Raw genomic sequence first — 22860 nt, 5'->3', positions numbered from 1 at the left:
GATTCTCGGCTTGGGTCACTGTCTGTGCGGAGTCTGCGTGGGTTTCCTCCGGGTGCTCCATTTTCCTCCCACAAGTACCAGAAGACGTGCTGCTAGGTGGATTGGACATTCTGAATTCTCCCTCAGTGTACCCGAACACCGGAGTGTGGTGGCTAGGGGCTTTTCACAGTAACTCCATTGCAGTGTTAATGTAAGCCTGCTTGTGACACTAATAAAGATTATTATTAAATTCCTAAATTGTTGCATTGTTTTGGGGATATGAAATCAGACATACTGTGAGCTCTTTATTATGTATGATTGGGCGTGATTTTTGAAGGGGAATTGTTCAAATTCATGTTGGAGAAGGCGAGATAAAGTTGCAATTAAAGAAATGAATGGTGCTTTCCTTTTCAAGACCAAGCTTAAAAAATAAACTATGTCACTTATTTGCCAGGGACAGAATTTGGCTATAGATATATTTGCAAGCTGTTATTCTCTACGTTTTACGGCAATGCCAGATATGAAACCTCGGTCTTGAAATAGATGTTAGAAGAAAGCAAAACTAAAGTGCAGCAGTGTTTGTGGTATCCATAGCAACCACCAGGAGGAGGAAGTACAGGGTCAGAGGTGAAGGAAGATGGCCGCTGCTGCTGCTGCTGCTGCTGCTTAGAAGTTGCTCCCAGTTTGTTTGGCATTTGTTTTGCTACTGGCAATAAACCTTTCAGTCATGACCAATGATTTCCGGCAGAATGAGTCGGGCACAGAGGTAAGATGATGATAGTGCTGGTTGTTGGGCCAGAGCGAGGCCTGATCATTGAGTGAAATTAATTTAATTAATGGAACTTGTCCTAAGCAGCACAGGGTCCAGGACTTTCATTCCTGGAGTTCCCTTGCCTTGTTTATGTGTAAACTGTGGTCTCTTCCTGCAGTGATGCTGGAACGCAGAAGCCAAATGAAAAGGGATTTATATATATTTATATTTTTGCTTTCACTCAGGAAGTGTCAGGATCTGGAACACTCTTCCCTGAAAGTGTGGCCTGGAAACCGTACCATAAATATTTTTAAAAGAGGGTGTGAGAGGCACTTGAGAATGAAGACGTGCAGGGTTAGGCATGTAAGCAGAAGTGTGAGCCTAAGACAGAAATACCTCAGCATTTCTCTTTCAGGGTGCACACGATGTGTGCCATTTGAAGTGTTCCCTTTTTTTTAAAACCGTACCAACACGAAGCTCCACATTGTTCAGGCTGTTGTCCTATCCCCGTAACCACACCTAACCTGCGCAAAGTTGGACACTAAGGGCAATTTAGCATGACCAATCCACCTAACCTGCACATCTTTGGACTGTGGAAGGAAACCGGAGCACCCAGAGGAAACCCACGCAGACATGGGGAGAAAGTGCAAACCCCACACAGACAGTCACCCTGGTGCTTTGAGGCAGCAGTGCTAACCACTGTGCCGTCCAGTTTTCAACTGGAATATTTATTTTTGATGACTGAACCCTGATATATCTCCCCTCTGATTGTATTTATCTTGCCTTAGTAATTGTTCAGGTTTAATCGTGGTGCAGTATTGATTGCAAGTGAACTGCACTTGTACGATCGTAGAAACCTGCAGAACAGCAGTGTGGCCCTTCAGCCCATCGTGCGGATGCTGGCTCTTGTAAAGAGTGTTGGTGCTCAGTCCCTCGCCCTCTCCCCCACCCTTTCCACCGCTAACCCTGTAACCCCCTGAGTGATAAAAATTCATCCTCCCTGTAGATCCTTTTCCCAATGAATTTAAAATATATGGTTTCAGCTCACTGACCCACTGGCACATCCTTTCCCAACTTACTCTCAACAAAACCCCTCATCATCTTGGAAATCAGTGTTAGGTCACCTGTTCATATTTTCTGTTGCAAGGAGAACAGTCCCAGCTTTTTCAACTTCTCCTGACAACTGAAGTCCCTTATCCTTGTTAACATCCTTCTCAACCTCCTTATTATCAGTATGATTGCCCCTTACCTCCCTCTGAAATGGCCCAGCAAGCCACTCATTTGTATCAAACCACTACAAAGTCTGAAAGGAATAAAGGTCGGGCCGACCACCCAACATTTCCCTCGGCACCGGAAACAAACTGCACATCAAGCCCTGCCGACCCTGCAAAGTCCTCCTTACTAACATCAGGGGACTTGTGCCAAGGTTAGTCCCCCAGACTGGTCAAGCTAACAGTCTGACATAGTCACACTCATGGTGTCATTCCTGACAGACAATTAGTCCCTCAGACTGGTCAAGCTAACAGTCTGACGTAGTCACACTCATGGTGTCATTCCTGACAGACAATGTCCCAGACGCCACCATCCCTTTTGGATGGAAGAAAAATACTGAACCCTTTATCATTGTGCTTGCTGATGTGCATTGATTCCTGGTCCAGGAACCCCATGATTTTAAAAATTCTCATCCTTGTTTTCTAATCCCTTCATGGCCTCCCCCTCCCTACCACTATATACCTCCTACAGCCCTTCTATCAACGTTTCTCCAAATCTGGCCTTGTGCACCTCCCCGATTTTCATCACTCCGCAATCTGGCACCACGTCCGGCGCTTCCACCGTCAAGGCCCGAAGCTCTGGAATTCCCTCCCTGAACCTCGCCGGATATCTACCTCTCTGTCCTCCTTTAGGCCGCTTCTTCAATCTTACTTGTTTGACCAAGTTGTTTTCTGGCCAAGCCTAATACCTGCCTATGTGTCTCGGTGTCAGGATTTAGTTTGACAATGTTCCTATGAGGAGCCTATGTTTTACTGCATATTAATAGTACTCGCACTTCTGTGAGGACATATATGTAACAAAAAAGTGTAAGTGCAAATAGAATAAAAACTATTTTCTTACAATTTGACGTTGCCATTTTCATCTGCAAAGTTTAACAAAGGGTTTATTGCTGTAGGCCAGCCTGGGGCACATTTCCAGCTCTTTGTGTGCGTATGGTGGATTTCTCTCAAGCTTCAGCTCTTTCCTCTCTTTATCTTGCCAAGCCTCCTTTGCACACGCTTCAGATCGTGGCAAAAACAATCTTGCTTCACCGACGCACATCGGAGCTAGCCCATGCTCACTGCTTAACTGGCTCTGGCAGGCTTACTCTTCCAATGTGGACAATCAGTCAAGAGATTAAAAAGAAGATTCATTTCACTTGTGGGTCGAGGCGCGGGAGGGGGGGGGGGCTATAGTCACCTACTGAATAACACGTTTAAATCAGCTCGTGTGCCCCAATACAGTAGATTCTTGCCTTCCTGTTCCGCCTTTAACTCTTTCCTCCATTTCCAGATACAAGCCACAGTTTGGAGGCTCAGATGTGAGAGGGTGGGTTAGGGAGCCGAGGAAATGGCACTGAAGGTGACCAGGCCCAATGTAAGACCGGTGGGAAAATACAAATGAAATCTTGCAACGCCGCTGCCTCTGTGAAGGTGTTCATGGCCCAGGCTGCACCCACTCTTTACCGCACTCCAGTGCGTAATTTAACAGCTTTCACAGCACGAGTCAAAGAGCCGCACAATTTCTCCACCCCTGCAATATGCACTTGTGTCCAGCAAAGTTTCTGGCTTAGCTCCTTATATGACTGTGATCAGCAGCAGGGTAAAGAGTTGTTACAGCATAGTTTCACTCCGATTTAAATAACATTCTGACTGATTTGGGGCGGCACAGTGGATCGCACTGCTGCCTCACAGCTTCAGGGTCCCAGGTTCGATTCCCGGCTTGGGTCACTGTCTGTGCGGAGTCTGCACGTTCTCCCCGTGACTGCATGGGTTTCCTCCGGGCGCTCCGGTTTCCTCCCACAGTCCAAAGATGTGCAGGTTAGGTGGATTGGCCATGATAAATTGCCCCTAAGTGTTCAAAAGGTTAGGTGGGGTTGCTGGGTTACAGGGATAGGGTGGAGGTGTAGGGTGCTCTTTCCAAGGGCTGATGCAGACCCGATGGGCCGAATGGCCTCCATCTCCACTGTGAATCCTATGATTAAGAACTTTACTTCTTGACTGAAATACTTCTTTTGCTATTTCGGCAGCTGCTTGCTCGACTCAAAGGAAGAAGTTCTCTAAAGCATCTTGAACCACGGCTGTTTACTGAAGATGGGTTCCCAAGTCACGGTGAGCAATCATAAAGCATCAACAATATTGTGAGGGATCATGTTTGTAGGTTCAGCGGCATGGCGGTGCAGTGATTAGCATTGCTGCCTCACGGTGCTGAGGACCCAGGTTCGAATCCCGGCCTCGGGGTCACTGTCCGTGTGGAGTTTGCACATTCTCCCCGTGTCTGTGTCACCCCCACAACCCAAAGATGCGCAGGATAGGTGGATTGGCCCCGCTAAATTGCCCCTTAATTGGAAAAAAAAGAACTGGGCACATTAAATGTAAAAAAAAATGTTTGTTGATTCATCCCAAGCGGGTTTCTTAGTTTTAACATCGTGTCCTGGAGTGTTCCGGAACAACACTCTATTCCAGTGAAAAAATGCAAACTTATTTATGTGGGTTCCTATAAAAGTTTTATGGCAGCTGAATAAGTCAAAAGTAAAAGCAAGACCGATTTGCATTTATGTAGCGCCTTTCATGGACACCGGGCATCTCAAAGCACCTTGCAGCCAATGAAGTAACTTATTTTTGTGCCAGCAAGGTGATAATGGCCAGATGATTATTTTTTTGTCATATTGATTGAGGGATAAATATTGGCCAGCTCACCAAGGACAATTCACCTGCTTTTCAAAATAGTGCCATCATTTACATCCACCTGGGAGGGCAGACAGAGCCTCGGTTTAATGTGTCATCAAAGAGACGACACCTCCGGCAGTGCAGCACTCCCTCAGTCCTGCATGAAATGTTATTCCGTGATGTGTGTCTCAGAATTGTTACAGTGTCTCTGGCATCTTATTCTATGATAGACAGCCGTGTTCAGGTTATTCACCGAACTATAGGTCCCTATGATTGGCGCCACCAATTTGAGAGGAAGAAAGACTTGCATTTATATAGCAACTTTCCCGACCACTCAACATCTCAAAGCATCTTAACAGCCATGTAGTCACTGTTCTGATATAGGAAAAGGTGGCACAGCAAGCTCCCACCAACAACAGTGTGACAATGACCAAATAATCTGTGATTTGTGATGTTGATTGAGGGATAAACATTGGCCAGGACACCGGAAAGAACGCCCCTTTTCCTCTTCGAAATAGTGCCACAGGATCTTTGACGAGCAAATAGATATAGGCCCCTATATAACATCTCTGCCAAAGTCGGTACCTTTAATAAGACCATAAGACATAGGAGCAGAATTAGGCCACTCAGCCCATCGAGTCTGCTCCGCCATTCAATCATGGCTGATATTTTCTCATCCACATTCTCCTGCCTTCTCCCCACAACCCAGATACCCTTATTAATCAAGAACCTATCTATCTCTGTCTTAAAGACACTCAGTGATTTGCCCTCCACAGCCTTCTGCGGCAAAAAGTTCCACAGATTCACCACCCTCTGGCTGAAGAAATTCCTCCTCATCTCTGTTTTACAGTATTGTCCCTTTAGTCTGGGATGGTGTCCTCTGGTTGTAGTTTTTCCTACAAGTGGAAACATCCTCGCTACGTCCACTCTATCCAGGCCGCGCAGTATCCTGTAAGTTTCAATAAGATCCCCCCCCTCATCCTTCTAAACTCCAACGAGTACAGACCCAGAGTCCTCAACCGTTCCTCATACGACAAGTTCTTCATTCCAGGGATCATTCTTGTAAACCTCCTCTGGACCCTTTCCAAGGCCAGCACATCCTTCCTTAGATACAGGGCCCAAAACTGCTCTCAATACTCCATGTATTGGAGCATGGTGTATGAGTCTCAAATGGTGTAACACTCCCTCAGTATTCCACTGGAAAGTCAGCCTTGGTATTTGTGATCAGACCCTGTAGTGAGACTTGAATCATAGAATTTACAGTGCAGAAGGAGGCCATTCGGCCCATCGAGTCTGCACCGGCTCTTTGAAAGAGCACCCTACCCAAGCCCACAGCTCCATCCTATCCCCATAACCCAGTATCCCCACCCAACATTAAGGGCAATTTTGGTCACTAAGGGCAATTTAGCATGGCCAATCCACCTAACCTGCATATCTTTGGACTGTGGGGGGAAATCGGAGCACCCGGAGGAAACCCACGCACACACGGGGAGAACGTGTAGACTCCGCACAGACAGTGACCCAAGCCGGGAATCGAACCTGGGACCCCGGAGCTGTGAAGCAACTGTGCTAGCCACTATGCTACCGTGCTGCGGTAGCATACTGAACCTGATCCCTTCTGACTCAGACAAGAGTGCTAGCAACTGAGCCACGGCCGACACTTGCCACTCAGTTTATGTATGACTAAACAACTTGCTTTGCTTGTGATTTATATTAGAGTTTTGGCATCGGCCTTTCCAGTAGCCGGCACTGGCTCCGTGAGTCCATGATGGCTGGGGAGCACCCGACAATGTCATACTTAATGTTCTGCTTCCACTTTGCCCCCGCACTCGTTCCCGAAGGTGGGAAGATGGATGCAACACTAAACAAAAACAGATGGTTGGACTTTTGTTGCAAATACTGCATTTCAGAGCCTTTAGCTGCAAGTGCACCATTTTCTGTGTTCTGGAGTCTGAGGAATGTAGCTGTGAAGTTATATTTGTTAACCTTGGCACCCAGTTCCTGTCTCAAGCAGTGAGCCGTGGGAGGGAATGAATACCGGGAGCCAAGGAGCAGCAACAGAATGTCACATTTCCACATCAAAGCCTCAGAAATCAGTGAATAAGTCAGTGATATCAATTGGCAGGTCAGCTTTAGCATGGTAACTTTTAAATAAATACTTGGCTTGTGTTTTTTAGCCACTTGATACCATTTTGGGGTCGTATTCTGCAATGTTCATTTAAGCTGGAAGAGTCTGGAAACCATTGACATGTTATCTGACAGCTACTATCTGGTTCATTTTGGTCCAAGGCGAGGAAATGGTCTCATCGATGGCAGATTAACCTCTACACAGACTTCTTTTGGAAGGTTCTTTTTTGCAGATTAGGAACCAGGTTAAATGAACTTAATCGCTTTGTTCCTACTGATGATACATCGTAATTAGTTGCTTTTGAGACTCCAATATCTCTCTAGATTGGAAGAAACTTTTCCCCTTTAGAAGAGGGGTCAATAACCAGTGGGCACAGATTTAAGGTAAGGGGCAGGAGGTTTCGAGGAGATGTGAGGGAAAAGTTTTTCACCCAGCGGGTGGTGGGAATCTGGAACTCGTTGCCTGAAAGGGTGGCGGAGGCGCGAACCCTCATACCATTTAAGAAGCATTTGAATGAGCGCTTGAAACACCATAGCTTACAAGGCTTCGGACCAAGTGCTGGAAAATGGGATTAGAATAGATAGGTGCATGATTGGCCGGTGCAGTCACGATGGGCCAAATGGCCTTTTTCTGTGCTGTACGGTAGCATGGTGGTTAGCACAATTGCTTCACAGCTCCAGGGTCCCAGGTTCGATTCTGGCTTGGGTCACTGTCTGTGCGGAGTCTGCACGTCCTCCCCGTGTGTGCGTGGGTTTCCTCCGGGTGCTCCGGTTTCCTCCCACAGTCCAAAGATGTGCAGGTTAGGTGAATTGGCCATGCTAAATTGCCCTTAGTGTCCAAAATTGCCCTTAGTGTTGGGTGAGGTTACTGGGTTATGGGGATAGGGTGGAGGTGTTGAACTTGGGTAGGGTGCTCTTTCCAAGAGCCGGCGCAGACGCGATGGGCCAAATGGCCTCCTTCTGCACTGTAAATTCTATGATAATCTATGATAAAAGACTTGATGGCTCTAAAAGTCTCGAGGCTTCAAGTTGTCCACCTTCACCCAACCTGTTTTGCATCCTCGTCAATGATTGTTCGCTGGCTTCACCAGAAATGTCACGGACTCTCTGGCACAAGACCACTCTGAACATTGCAGTGTATCTTTTGACAAACAGTACGGTGTAGTTGATAAGACTCGCTCAGGGATTTGGTGTGCATTACTCCCATCTTGAACAATGTGGAACATTTTGGTACAAGTAATGGTTCCGGCCTTTTCCAGTGGAGGCCTGGTTGCAATGCTTCAGGATCTTGCAGAGAAGGGGCTTGAGACACTCTGATTTTTCTCCAATCACGGCAAATTCTCAAGGTGGCTTAAAAGTTTTAAACAGTGCTTTGGATCAATTCTCCTTCATGGTTAGGAGCCCCATCCACAGTTCTTGTCGGATGGCCTGATTTATATTACAAGAACACTTGTAGCTAAAGCTATAAACAATTTATTAACATTAACTGTGAGGGCAGCACGTTGGCGCAGTGGGTTAGCCCTGCTGCCTCACAGCGCTGAGGTCCCAGGTTCAATCCCGGTTCTGGGTCACTGTCCGTGTGGAGTTTGCACATTCTCCCTGTGTTTGCCTAGGTTTCGCCCCCACAACCCAAAAATGTGCAGGATAGGTGGATTGGCCACGCTAAATTGCCCCTGAATTGGAAAAAAAAATACTTTAAATTTTTTTAAAAACATTAACTGTGGGTAAACAATATACAAAACAACAGATGAATAACGGTATGATCATACACAAGCAACCTCTCTCTCCAGCTCCCTCCAGCCAGTCTGAAGTCACCTGACTCTAACATTCACTTATATGCAAATAAGACCCCTAGTGGTCAGTCGGTGAATTACAACACAACCATGACATCACTACACACAGGAGTCTTCCTATTGGCCTGTATGCAAAGTTGCTCAGCACTGCAAATTGGTATGTCAGCATTGGGAATAGGGACACGGAGAAGGTTGGATTGTTTTTGTCATTGGCCTTTGCATGAAGACCTTGATTGGGCTCAAACCCAGAGTACAGTATAGGAGCCTTGAAATCTAAAGTGCTGTAGTTAGTGCTCTCGTGGCCAGCTACTTGGCAAAAAGGTGACGAGGAAAAATAGGCTGATGACAGCTCGATCACATTTGACATTCATCATGATGCCTTCTCATGGGCAATTCGGGGTGGGCAATAAATGCTTAGCCAGCAATCACCACATCCCCTCAAAGAAGTTGGAGCAGAATCGATCCTCAGAGATGGACTCTGTCACTTGTTACCTGAGCCAAGCAAGCCAAGCAGAGCAGCATTGCCCCAGGGGCAAAAGCGCTGCAGATGGTGGAAATCTGAAATAGAAACATTCAACTGGAAAAACACAGCAGTTCTCCAACCTTCCGTCAGGCCTGGCAAAGGTCTGCAAAGGTTTAAAAATCCAAAGTGTTTATACTTCTGTTTTGTAACATCATTTTCTCTCCAGTTCCATTTAGAGTGTTCCAGTTAAGCACCCCACTGATTAAAACCAGCTGGGGAGCCAGTTTAGCTCACTTGCCTAGACAGCTGGTTTGCGATGTAGACCGAGGCCGGCAGCACAATTCCCCTACCCGCGGAGGTTATTCATGAAGACCGAGCCTTCTCAACCTTGCCCCATATGTGAGGTGTGGTGATCCTCAGGTTAAATCACCATCAGTCAGCTCTCCCCCTCAAAGGAGAAAGCAGCCCATGGTCATCTAGGACTATGGTGACTTTACCTTTACATGCTCCAGTTATTTATCTAGTCTGTGAGTATTTCCCAATAGAAAGAACAATTTATACAATAAAAGTATGGATTCAGTCAGAGGTTTAAGCATTCATGGTCAATTTAAGGAGTTGGTTTACCTTTGTTGAAAACATCGTCACGCGAAGGTGGAATTTATCCCTCAATCCCGCCACCAATTACCCAGTCATTTATAAAATTTGCTGCTTGCGGGATCTTGCTGTGCCAGCGCCAACCAAGCTTTCCAGTCGTCCCAGCAATGACATGATGTAGCCATGAATGTGATGAAAATTTTCCAATCTTGGCACTCGTGGAAAGGTTTTGCAGGGTCTTAATTCCCCAAATTTTATTATTCAAACAGAGTATTTTATGGTTTTGCATCTGAGCGTGGTGTGCTGTGGGTTTCTAGATTGCAAATACTTAAGCTGAATTCTTAACCACACATGAACATTCCTGTAATTAGAAAAGTTTTTCTTCGCATAACCATTCCAATCCAGTGAATTCAAGCAAAACCTTTTAACTAAAAAAATGAAGGGCATATTTATTTTCTGACGTTGAATACCGTGCTCTTCACGCTCCGTATAAGAACTGAGTCTTTGAATGTAAAGAAACAGATTTATATTTGTGGACCCTTGGGTGTTCTCCACTGACAACACTTGGGGCACTGTTCAAAGACTAGCAAACTGCAAAGGTAATCAGAAAATCATCAGACTTACGACGTGCTTTCATTCCAGTTTTTATTTTGAAAGAATTTTGGCTTGTCCCTTCAACAACTTGCGTATATGTAATCCCTTTAACATGACAAGATGTCCCAAGTCATGTCACAGGAATGATGATAGAATAGAATCTGACACCTAGTCACATCATGAGGTATTAGGGCAGGTGCCCGCAAGGTTCGTCATTGACATAGCTTTAAAGGGAATGTCTCATGGTGGGGTGGGGGAGAGGTTTAAGGAGAGAATTCCACACATTCAGGGCCCTACAGTCATCTCGCTGGCATCTCTGAATTATATTCAACCCCACTTCCCACCCCCATACATTTTTCCAACAGGATTGAATTTTGGCTAGATCAGTCTCTTGTTCCGAAGAGTCGCCCAATTCTAGAATCACTCTTGTCAAAGCTCTCCAAATTGTTAATGTCCTTCAGAAAGTAGGATAGGCAACATTGCAGTGATATCAGAATTGCAGAGGCCTCTGTGCCCCTGTGGTATTCCAAATGTAGCGCATCGATAATCTGTACAAGGTTCAAGAAGCTTGTATTACATTGCACTCATGAATCTTTAAAATATTGTTTTTGAGCTCTTTATGTAGATGAAGTGCTCCTAGATGTGTATCAATGTAGGGTTCGATTCAGGAGAATTGGACGCTTCCCCAACATTGGACGCCAGCCGTTAAAATGCATCCCTTGCCTTTATGACATCTCCTCTTCTCACACCAGCTGTCCTTTATAGCTTCTCGATGTTTGAGTTATCGGCAGTTTTGTCCCCTGCGTTCCTGATTAATGGCCGTTGGACTGGGCTGGCTGAATCTCATTTTGTGCCGAATCCCTACAGAGACTTGACGACAGTTTTATCTCCTCGTCATGGTGTGAATTCAAAACCCTGGTCCTGATTCAGTGCTTCATCCATAGACTGGAGTTTATTGAGAAATATTTTCTTTCTGCCTTAATTTATTCTGCTGCTGCCCGACACCTTGCTTGTGTTGTCAAATGGAAGCTGAATCAACCCATAATTCAGCTGTTGTCTGCCACAATAAAAACAGAACCACACACAAATCCACCACAGCACCGGCGGCTTTCCAAAAATTGATGGCAGAAGGTAGGAGCTTGACTTTATTTATTTTTCCCCGACGAACTATAAAACAACTGGGGTGATGCTGGCCTTGTCAGCAGTGGTGACATAATGCCCAGCGCCAGACGGATTGCCTCCTGCTTGTCATGGATGTGTGTTTTCTTTTTTGAAAAAAGATCATTTGCCGGCACGTCACTCACAATATGAAACCGGGCAAGTCGGAAAGAATCGAGGAATGTTTTTCACTTACTGTCGGTTGCTGCACATCTGGCACCTTGGCACGTGCCGCTTTTTCTAAAAAGAGATACCTCTGTAAATCTGTTCCGAGCAGTGCCGTCAAATTGCCTCCATTAAAAATGTAGTAAGAGAGCAAGGGCATGCATTTGAGTCGGGATGCTTTCGTTCACAGCAGCTCCGTCTTTGCTGCCATTTTCTGTCCCCCATTGAAATTTCGGCATGTTCACCCAGGGCGGTTTTTGCCAGAAGCGGCAAAACTAAAGCCCATGCAATTGAACGTGGTTGGGGCAATTTGGAAGTCAGTTAAAGTGATAGGAAGCAGAGGGCAGTTCCATTGCTGTCAGAATTTTGTTTTAAAACTTAGAGTACGCAATTATTTTTTTCCAATTAAGGGGTAATTTAGCGTGGCCAACGCTGCACATCTTTTGGCTTGTGGGGGTGAGGCCCGCGCAGACATGGGGAGAATGTGCAAACTCCACACGGACAGTGACCCGGGGCCGGGATCGAACCAGGGTCCTCAGTGCCATGAGGCAGCAGTGCTAACCACTGCACCACCTGATGGGCGGCATAGTAGCACAGTGGTTAACACTGTTGCTTCACAGTGCCAGGGTCCCAGTTCGATTCCCGGCTTGGGTCACTATCTGTGCGGAGTCTGCACGTTCTCCCCGTGTCTGCGTGGGTTTCCTCCGGGTGCTCCGGTTTCCTCCCACGAGTCCCGAAAGACGTGCTGTTAGGGGAATTAGACATTCTGAATTCTCCCTCAGTGCCCCCGAACAGAAGCTGGAGTGTAGCGACTAGGGGTTTTTCACAGTAACTTCATTTCAGTGTTAATGTAAGCCTACTTGTTACACTAAGAAAGATTATTATCCGTTTTCTCCCACCCGTCCCCACATGTTTAGCTTTGATGAGTTCTTTGCTGACCTGAAAACCAGGACAGAGCGAGGGAGGGGCAATCCGCCCTCTGTGTTAGGGAGAATAGCCAATTTATTTTTCACGTGTGGTCATTATAATTTACTGCTTTTCTGGTGCATACTGTATACAAATGAGCTGCTGCATTTGCCTATGCAAAGATGGTTAGCAGTTTCAAATTCCTAGGGGTACATATCTCCAAAAATCTGTATTAGTCCACCCACGTCATCACTACCACCAAGAAAGCACAACAGCACCTATACTTCCTCAGGAAACGAAGGAAATTCGGCATGTCCACATTAACCCTTCCCAACTTTTACAGATGCACCACAGAAAGCATACTATCTGGTTGCATCACAGAAACTACAGAGAGTGGTGAACACCGCCCAGTCCATCACACAAACCTGCCTCCCATCCATTGACTCCATCTACACATCCCTGCCTGGGGAAAGCGGGCAGCATAATCAAAGACCCCTCCCACCCGGCTTACTCACTCTTCCAACTTCTTCCATCGGGCAGGAGATCCAAAAGTCTGCGAACAGACTCAAAAACAGCTTCTTCCCCACTGTTACCAGATTCCGAAACGACCCTCTTATGGTCTGACCTCATTAACACTACACCACTGTATGCTTTACCTGATGTCAGTGTTATGTAGCTACATTGTGTACCTTGTGTTGCCCGATTATGTATTTTCTTTTATTTCTTTTTCTTTTCATGTACTTAATGATCTGTTGAGCTGCTCGCAGAAAAATTCTTTTCACTGTACCTCGGTACACGTGATAATAAGTAGAAATCCAAATCCAAGATGACTGCATTTCAGAAAGGATTTTATAGTGTTGGTGCTTCGGGCCTCCCCGAGGATCTGATAAAGTGTCACACAAAAGATCCTACAGCACTATCCGAAGAAACGCAGGAGAGTCCCCTTTGTGCCCTGGCCAATCCGATAAGCACTGTTATTATGTTAGATGGGCCAAGAGAACTGCCACTGGTGCATGGGAGACGTGGCATGGACTGCACGCATCTGTTCATGTCGGAGCAAGGCACACGTCAAATTGGTGCTGGTGGCTAACTATACAGAAAATGGTTGGAGCCGGTGCTGCCTATTGGCTGTAAGCCGTTTGGCAATGGCGGGTGGGAGGGAGGGAGTGGGGAGTTATGCATGTTTGATTCCATTTCAACACCGTCACAAAAGGGAGGTGACATCCAGTTGCTGATGAGTGGGGTGCTTAAGGAGGATTAAATTGGCTGCAGGAGCTGTAACTTGATTCACTCCCCACGTCCTCCAAGGTTATCTGATCCTGCTTTGAATACTTGATTCCAGGGAGGGGTCAAGAGGAAAATGATCCTCTGCCTCTTGGCTTCCGCAGCCTCCAGCTCCACTTCAAGTGGGAAGAGCCTGGCAGAGTTGGCTAATGCAAAAAAAACTTTACTCTCAGTTCATGGCTGGTTTAGCACACTGGGCTAAATCGCTGGCTTTTAAAGCCGACCAAGGCAGGCCAGCAGCACGGTTCGATTCCCGTACCAGCCTCCCCGAACAGGCGCCAGAATTCGGCGACTAGGGCTTTTCACAGTAACTTCATTTGAAGCCTACTTGTGACAATACGCGATTTTCATTTCATTTCATTTTTCATCACCTTGTGGACTTAGAACCATAGAATTCCCGAAGTGCAGAAGGAGACCATTCGGCCCATTGATTCTGAAAGAGCACTCCACCTAGGCCCACTCCCCCGCAACCCGACCTGACCTGCACACCTTTGGACTTGTCGACATGAAAACCTTGCCCTCTCTACATAATCGCTCCCTCCTCGCACCTCCAACCTCAACGCCCACCACTCACTCCACCAGTGCCCTTGTTAGCACCATCCAGCCAGCTGGACCAGGTTGCCTCGCTTTGTGCTGAGGTGTTGTAGCCGGCTCCTCAAAGCCCCGAGCTGCTCGAGGTCACTTACCACAGACGTCAGAAGCGTCCTCAGTGGAAGCTCAGAGGTCTTCCACCTCTCAAGATGTAGATCCTGAGGAAACTCTTTATTGGATATGGAAACAAACCACCACATCAGACACCGAGAGGTTGTGCAACAGTGATTCATAATGATTCCAGTTAAATATTAGACAAATGGAGTTCGATTTGAAAAATGTTTAATTTTAGCTATGTGTTGGTGTCAGTGTTTACTTTGTAGCGAAGGGAGGACAAAATCCGAAAGGCTGAACTGGAAAACGGTGGGAGTAAGGACAATTCTGATGAGAATTGTTGGCACATTGAAGAGAGGAGGGAGGAATGGTTTACAGGGAGTGCTTTTGGCTGGGAGGTTGTGTGTGAGCTGCTACAGTTGGAGGCACTGGCGGTCGATGTTGCTGTTCCTCTTAATGCTGCTGGTACTTCTCGTGCCATCCTTGCTGACCAGCTTAGTGCTCCGGGTCAGCCCCCTCGTTAGTCCGAAGGCAATCAGTGGACGATCAGAAATCTAGGTGTTTGGTTTGGCCTGTAGTGCAAAGCTCCGGCTGAACGGTCCACTCAGAAGGAGTGTGGCTTGAGCAAGCTGTGGCCTGCTCGATTATATTTCTGACGGCTCTTATGTTGGGCTGCCCCGTAGCTGTGCCCAGTTCGCTGAAGGTGTCATGAGGCCACGTGTGAAGAGGTTAATCTTCAGTCTGTTATGGGCCAGGGGTTTAAAAACCCACCTGACCTGTAACGTTTTATGTTGAATTTGGCTAGGGTGAGCACAAGAGCCTACCCTTCAGGTGTTATTCAACAGTCTTCCGAGACATTTTAGTCAACATAAGCTTAAGGGTGTGGCCCAGCACTCTGTATTCTCACTTGAGTAAGAGTGACTTTTCCTGAGATTCTGATCCCGTCACACCAGCTTTAAACCCTTCCGGAAAGCAAACTATATCTTAAACGCCACCACTATACTGGAACAGATATTTTAAATGAAACTCGAGAGAGACCGGCCAAAACACTTCTTTCTCCTGTCTGAGTCCACAGCAGTCAAAACTGAAAGCGAAAGTAAAAAAACAGCTCATAGAGCCACAGCCCAGCTCCACCCACACAATGACATCACTGAAGCCATGTGATAAGACAACAACCTTTCTTAAAGGGACACTCCCATGACAGGTCACCCCCCTCCAGCCCAGAGGCCAGCTGACCTGACGGGCTGCTGGGAATAGGTGCGGCACAGAGAAGCGGCGCAGGATGAATGAATCGCGACTGCTGCCGGGAAACAAGCTGTGACATTGGTGGAATGGAATCAGTTTCTCCTCAGTAAGGTGCTGAAGGAGAAGGAACATGCACGGGTCAGTCTGTGGCATCCTGGGAGCAACTTGCAATGCAGACAAAGCTTTGTGGTCTCGTATTGCTACTCAGCAAACTAGGGCATGTTGCTGTGGCTTGGAAGGAACCTCTCTTTCTAAATGTTAAGGGCCACGGTGACCTTGCCAGCCACAAGCAATGTTGTCCACACCCTGCTTTGTGGCAGCAGCAGGTGATGTAGGTCAGCGATGGTCTCCTCTGATCAAAGGAAGGGAGGCAGTGTTCCTCGATGAAGTCCAGATTAAAAGGGCCCCCTGGAGACTTCCTCTGCTTCACTGCTTCCCTCGTCTTCCAACCCCGAAGGCAGATCTAGCAGACCAACCAGAATGGCGACCAAATAGTTTTGAAGGCAGACCAAAAAGCAGCCCAGCTCCTGCAAAACACCCCGTTTTCACAATTCAGTTGGCAAAGGCAGGAACTGAGACCAACAACTCCCTGACGTTAACCAGCAACCGAGAGGAGCAAACTGAGCGGATCCACAAACCGAGGGCAATGCTCTGGGGTATCAGACTTGAATCCCGCCACGGCCGATGGTGAATTGTTCTGTAGTGGGCATGAACGAGCTGAACAATTAATCAAACGGGCAAACACCATTATCATTGGATGGTAAAAAAAACTTTTAATGGGATTTGTTTTCTTTATTCATGGGATGCGAGTGTCACTGGCAAAACCGGCATTTACTATCCATCCATATTGCCTTTGGAAATGTGGTGGTGAGCTGCCTTCTTGAATCGCTAGTCAGTGTGGTGTAGGTACCACCTATAATGTTGTTAGCAAGCGAGGTACAAAATTTCGGCCCAGCCACCATGGAGGAACAGAGTGACACAGTTTCAAGTCAGGATGATGTGCGTCTTGGAGCGGCACCTATGGATATGGACGCTCCCAGACATTTTGTTTGGCCACCCATTCGATAGCCTCCTGAGGTGCCAGACGGAGAAATGAAGTGCCTCACGCAACTGATCTCTGGTAAAGTTCCATAGTGTGGGTCTCAAATGCTTTAGGGTGTCACACACCCTCCATTTGTAGAGCAGATGGCCACGTGGACGGTGTGCTGTGCAAATCCGGTTCAACGCTGTCCACTGTCTTCAAGGGAGGTCCAATCCAGAGTCCTCTGCTGTTGGCTCAGTGATGGCCTGTTTGGATGCAGGTGAGCCATTTAAACAGCACTGAGCAAGTCCCTTGATGCTTGTCAGCACCGTGATTTGTGGAGCGTGTGCCTCACAAGTTAGGCAGTGCATTAGTCCAATTCACAAAAGAATCCTACAGCGAGCACTTCATTATGGACCTTTCCCGCACTTTTACCCAGCATCCTGGACATCTAAATTGGAACTCAATTCAATATGGTCAACAGCACGTTTCCCGCACAATCGAGTGTGCACACAGCACCCACCACGTTTGCCCCCCTTGCCTGTAAGCTGCGGGGAAGCATGATTGAATTTCGAGGCCACAGTCTGTTAATCTCACTTTAGCTAGCGGGAGCTTGCTATGTGTTAATTGGGTGTCTTGTTTACCTGCACCACAACAGTGGGTATACTTTGAAAATATTTCATTGACTGTCAAGCTCTTTGGGACATCCTGAGGTAATTGAAAATGCTAATCATACGCGTGTTCTTTCTTCTTAAATCTACCCCGAATTTACATTTGGCTTTGATTGGTCCAAAGATCTGATGTGCTCGATAGTTCAAACTGGCAGGCAATGGGGAGTTCCACCTGCTGCAAGGCAGGGGCTTGTTTCCTTGGTAACCCACCAAGATTTTCTCTCTTGTGTAGCTTCCCCAGATTGCCTGTTTCACAATCGCCTGATTGGACCATGTTTAATGTGTGTTGATGCAAATGGCACAGCTTCTCACTGTGAGAGTTCGGTGGGGAGGGAGCTTTGCATTATGAAACCTCCTGGCTGATCAAGACTAAATCGCTGGTCCGTACCGTAACTATTTTGTCCGAAATCCTGCGAGCTGGCTGTATGAAATCTGAGGTGAATATCCTGCACAGGTTGAAGTAGCAGCTTCAGGAAGCAAGCGTAACCGAAGTAGATTTTAGATTTTTAAACGATTGTTGGGAGAGGGAATGCAGAGTTTTTAAAAAATAAATTTAGAGTACCCAATTAATTTTTTCCAAATTAAGAGGAAATTTCGCGTGGCCAATCCACCTAGCCTGCGCATCTTTTGGGTTGTGGGGGCGCAACCCACGCAAACACGTTGAGAATGTGCAAACTCCACACAGACAGTGACCCAGAGCCGGGATCGAACCTGGGACCTCGGCGCCGTGAGGCTGCAGGGCTAACCCACTGTGCCGCCATGCTGCCCTGAGGGGATGCAGAGTTGACCATTTTATTCTGTCTGTGAGATTGTCAATGCTGGCCTGGAGCATTGTTCGTTAGGTGCAGGACAACCACCAGTATTTCAGAAATGGGGCCACACTTCACATGTGAGTGTCGGTACGATGTTGAGCGTATGGCAACCAAACTTGGTCAAGTCTTCATCAAACATTGCTGTGTCTGTGGAGATTACTGGAGCAGAAAGTCATTCCATCCTAACCTTGGGGTTTGTACCTCACTGAGCATTTGTAGCCCCTGTACTTGGGCTTCAGCTACATTCAAATACCTCGATCAAACCCGGATTCTACATCGTGGCTCTGATGTCTTAACAAGCTGAACCATTGAGAATGCAGTAGATTGGAGCAATCGGTATGGTTACTATGGGTTTTGCACTATTAAATGTAAGGCGGTCAGAAAATGTTAAGAGCCTTTGTACTTTTGAAAAAATAATGGTACTGTAATTAATGAAACCACCTTAATTACAATTTTAAAAGAAATGTGTGGACATTTCAAAGCGCTTCCACTTTGATGTTTGATCTTGGGATTTTAAATTTGATGATAATCACTGTGGAATCAGTCAGTAAGAGCAAATGTTTCTTGTTTGAGAACAAAGTTTTAGAAAAGTCATACCTTTGTGCTTTTTGAAGTTTGAAGCTGATTTTTGTTTCTGTACCCTCACAGGCGACACCGTGGAGTTCCACGGTCCAGAGGGGGCAGGAAAGACAGAAATGCTTTACCACCTGGTGGCATCGTGCATCCTCCCAGAATCAACCGGTGGTCTTCAGGTGGAGGTTCTTTTCATTGACACAGATTACCACTTCGACATGCTCCGCCTGGTCGCCATTCTGGAGCATCGCTTGGTGCAGAGCACAGAGGAATTAGTTAAAGAGTGCCTGGGACGCCTGTTCCTTGTGCACTGCAGCAGCAGTACCCAGCTGCTGCTCCTGCTTCACTCGCTGGAAACCCTGGTTTGCAGCCACCCGGCCCTCTGCCTGCTCATCGTGGACAGCATGTCGGCCTTCTACTGGATCGACCGACTCAATGGCGGGGAGAGCTTCAGCCAGCAGGAAGCCAATCTCCGACGCTGCGTCGAGTGCCTGGAGAGGCTGCTGGACGAATACCAGCTGGTGCTACTCGCAACCACGCAAGCCCTGATGCGTGGGCCAGTGCCTGGGGCAGGTAGGCCAGACGAAGCTGCCACTGCAGCCTGGCAACCGCCTCTCGCTGCAGTTGCAGAATACAAACCGTACCTCTGTAAATCATGGCAAAAGCTGGTCAAGCGTAGGTTTATTTTCTCAAAGAACGCCAGCAGGGACAATAAGCAAGAATTTGCTATTGTGTCTCTTCAGCCAAGGAACATTACTGTGACCAGGTGCTCTTTTATTATTACAGATGGCGGGGTCCAGTTTCTTTAACCCCTGAGCATTCATTCCTAAAGAAGGACCACGGAGACACTCGTGATCCCGCACATGGGAAAGTGCCTTTTTATTTTACTGCTGCTAATTGTCCTGGTTAACTGAAGTCTTATTCATCAGCCATCCTGGTGAACAAATCTAGGTTAACCCTTTGATTGTGGTCTGACCCGATGGGGGTTTAGCCCTCCTAACGTGGAGGATTTTTATTATTTTCATTGGGAATTCTCCAGCTGGTTTTGGCCTGATCTGTCGGGGGTGGGGGGAAGAGGCTAATCCGGACTTCTCCTTGAAATCTCCTTCTCGGTGTACATTTTCTTTGTGCGTGTAGGCGAGAGCAGGACATGCCCTTGACATATATACCTGCGTCTGGAGCAAAAAATGTCAGAAATACTGGAGCATGTTTTATGGTGGAGATTGCTCCTACTAAGTTCAATTTTGAACATTCCAGTTGAAAAATTGAACAGCATTCTATTTCTATATGCATTTCATAACCTGTTTTTCAGGCAGTTTCGCCAGAACTGCTCAAGTTGAAAAAAAAAAGATTCCACTGCAAAGCTGTTCAATGTAACCGATGTTCGTTTGTTGAACACGGGTCCTTTCTGACCTATTTCAGCACAGAAGGAGCCCAGTGACATATTATGATAACCTTTCTAGCTCTGTAAGAAGTCTTACAACACCAGGTTAAAGTCCAACAGGTTTGATTCAGATCACTAGCTTTCGGAGCACTGCTCCTTCCTCAGGTGAATTCAGGTGGAGGTTCACCTGGTGAATTCACCTGAGGAAGGAGCAGCGCTCCGAAAGCTAGTGATCTGAATCAAACCTGTTGGACTTTAACCTGGTGTTGTAAGACTTCTTACTGTGCTCACCCCAGTCCAACGCCGCCATCTCCACATCACGGCTTTTGAGATCCTTTATCTAATTCATCTGGCTCTCCACCTTCAATCTCCATGGCCCTCCTGTCCCCTTAAAAAAAATCATATTGCTAAACCTTTGGTGGACGCATCATCTCTTAGACCACAACCATGGTTGAAAAGTGCAGTTAACAAAACGTTTAAATCCCTTTCATGAAAATATTGGTTCAAAAGCCCTTGTTATCGAAAAGCAGCAGTGCTTGTAATCAAAAGCTACAATTTGCCCGAGAAAGTTAAGGTTATAACCGGTAACATTGACGTGGGCCGATGGAAACCGATTTTCAATACTAACTTCCAAAAATGTAACATTTCAAATCATTGGCTTCAGAAGTAACCTTCAAAGTTGAAAATTTTAAAAAATAAAACATCCTGGTTGTAATTGTATATTCAGTGTTTCCACATGTGGCAGTGAATAGTGTCTCTAATATATGAAAAATCTTTTATCAACACACATTTCCTGTCTGCACCACTTAACTTCCTGTTGTCAAGTTTTTGATCACATTTGCGTTTCTCAACTTGTCTGAGCCAATCACTCTGAAGCAAATTTCTGTGTTAGGTTGGCCTCTGTTTTGATATTTTCCCCCCAAAAGGTAAGTAGTCAGCATTTAAAAAGAAGAATATTTACTGGGGGTTCTTCAATCACTTGCTGCTACGTAAGATCCAAAGTGTTTTGTGAAGGTTTCCACATACTGGAGTACGGAATCCCCACACAGAAATTGCTGCCATAAGTATAAGCTTTAAGGAAAAGATCATTTAAAATTAACGTTTGTTACATTTTCACTTTTTAAACTAGCTTTTAATTATTTTATTATATATGAATTAAAATTCTTGAAAGCAATTTGGTTTCAGTGGAACCTTGGATTCCCAGCTTCCCCCTCTCAGCGAGATCGCCTATGTGCACCCACCCCACTGACCTGGCTGCTCTCCACTTGCAGACGTCCAATTGAAGCATTTTGTTTTTATTCGTTCATGGGACATGGGCGCCTCAAATAAATAAATAAATCTTTTATTGTCACAAGTAGGCTTTCAATAACACTGCAGTGAAGTTACTGTGAAAAGCCCCTAGTCGCCACATTCCGGCGCCTGTTCAGGTGCACGGAGGGAAAATTCCGAATTCTCAGCCGGTACGGGAATTGAACCCCTGCTGCTGTCCTTGTTCTGCATCACAAACCAGTTGTCTAGCCCACTGAGCTAAACCAGCCTCTCTGCAGGCTGGGCCAGCATGTATTGCCCATCCCTAACTGTCCTTGAAGGGGAAGTTAAGAGTCAACCACATTGCTGTGGGTTTGGAGTCACACGCATGCCAGACCAGGTAAGGATGACAGATTTCCTTCCCTAAAGGACATTAGTGAATCAGATGTTTTTACGACAATCGACAATGGTTCCATGACCATCCTTAGACTTTTAATCCAGATTTCTATTGAATTCAAATTTCACCATCTGCAGTGCCGGGATTTGAACCTGGAACCCCAGAGCATTACTCTGGATCACTAGTCCAGTGACAATACCACTGCACCACCGCCTCCCCCAAATTTAAAATGATCAAATTTAAATTTAAATCTCATAACTATATATATTTTTTAATTACTTTAAATTTCTTTGGATGTTTGTGAGCTCCGAAGACTCATTCCAGCCATCCCGAGACCAATTGGCATTACCCTGAAGTTCTTTGTTGCCTGAATTTTTAAAAACTAATTTACGGGATGTGGGATTCGCTGGCTGGGGTGGCCCATCCCTGTAAACAGGGAGAATTTGTACATGTGCAAGGAAAGGGACCCATTTAAATTTGCATGACCAGCCATGATCATATTGAACGGTGGTGCAGGCTCGAAGGGCCAAATGGCCTACTCCTACTTTTTAATGTTTCTATTAAACCCAACCAAATGAGTCTGGATGACAAAGTTCATGGCTGGAGCTAGGAAAACTAGAAAACAGCGACAGTAGCAGAAAACCGCAGCTGAGATCTGTGGGTGTTTTTTGGGTGCTGCACATTTCCCTAATTTACAGACCAGGAGATACTCCAAAGGAAATACTGAACACTGCGACTCTTCTCTCAAAGTGAAAGTTGTGGGATGACCTCAAATCCCACCATGGCAGATGGTAGAATTTCAATTCAGTTGATAAAATCTGGAATTATAAGCAGCGGTGACCGCGAAACTCAACAATTGTTTTGAAAGGTTCACTCATGGCCTTCAGGGAAGGAAATCTGCCGTCCTTACCCTGTCTGGCCTCCATGTCACTCCCGACCCACAGCAAGCCACTCGGCTGAATGGAAATTAAAGACTGGCAATAAATTCTGGCCTTGCTGGTGGATCCAATGCTGGAGGTCATAAATACATGAGTCTCTAATTTAACCAATAGAGAATTCAAGACGAATGATTAAGAATGCTGCACAGACGACCATAGCATGTAGTTGAGGTATTGATAAATTTAAGGGAT

The 22860-nt window shown here is 46.2% G+C and overlaps 1 protein-coding gene across 1 annotated transcript; it reads left to right on the top strand.

Annotated features, from left to right (window-relative positions):
- The first annotated feature begins 613 nt into the window (after positions 1–613).
- xrcc2 (X-ray repair complementing defective repair in Chinese hamster cells 2) lies at positions 614–20229 on the top strand. Its single transcript, XM_072508185.1, has 3 exons — positions 614–745; positions 4011–4092; positions 18777–20229. Exons 1-3 carry the CDS (start codon positions 707–709, stop codon positions 19508–19510), a joined length of 855 nt encoding a protein of 284 aa, XP_072364286.1. The 5' UTR covers positions 614–706; the 3' UTR covers positions 19511–20229.
- The last annotated feature ends 2631 nt before the right edge of the window (positions 20230–22860 follow it).

This window comes from Scyliorhinus torazame, chromosome 6, assembly GCF_047496885.1.
Source record: "Scyliorhinus torazame isolate Kashiwa2021f chromosome 6, sScyTor2.1, whole genome shotgun sequence".
Classification (NCBI taxonomy): domain Eukaryota; kingdom Metazoa; phylum Chordata; class Chondrichthyes; order Carcharhiniformes; family Scyliorhinidae; genus Scyliorhinus; species Scyliorhinus torazame.
This window is presented reverse-complemented; position numbering and strand designations above follow the sequence as displayed.

Coding starts and splice junctions, on each gene's coding strand:
- xrcc2 (XM_072508185.1), top strand. CDS start 707: ATGACCAATGATTTCCGGCAGAATGAGTCGGGCACAGAG. Junction 746..4,010: donor AGAATGAGTCGGGCACAGAG/GTAAGATGATGA, acceptor CTATTTCGGCAG/CTGCTTGCTCGACTCAAAGG. Junction 4,093..18,776: donor AGATGGGTTCCCAAGTCACG/GTGAGCAATCAT, acceptor GTACCCTCACAG/GCGACACCGTGGAGTTCCAC.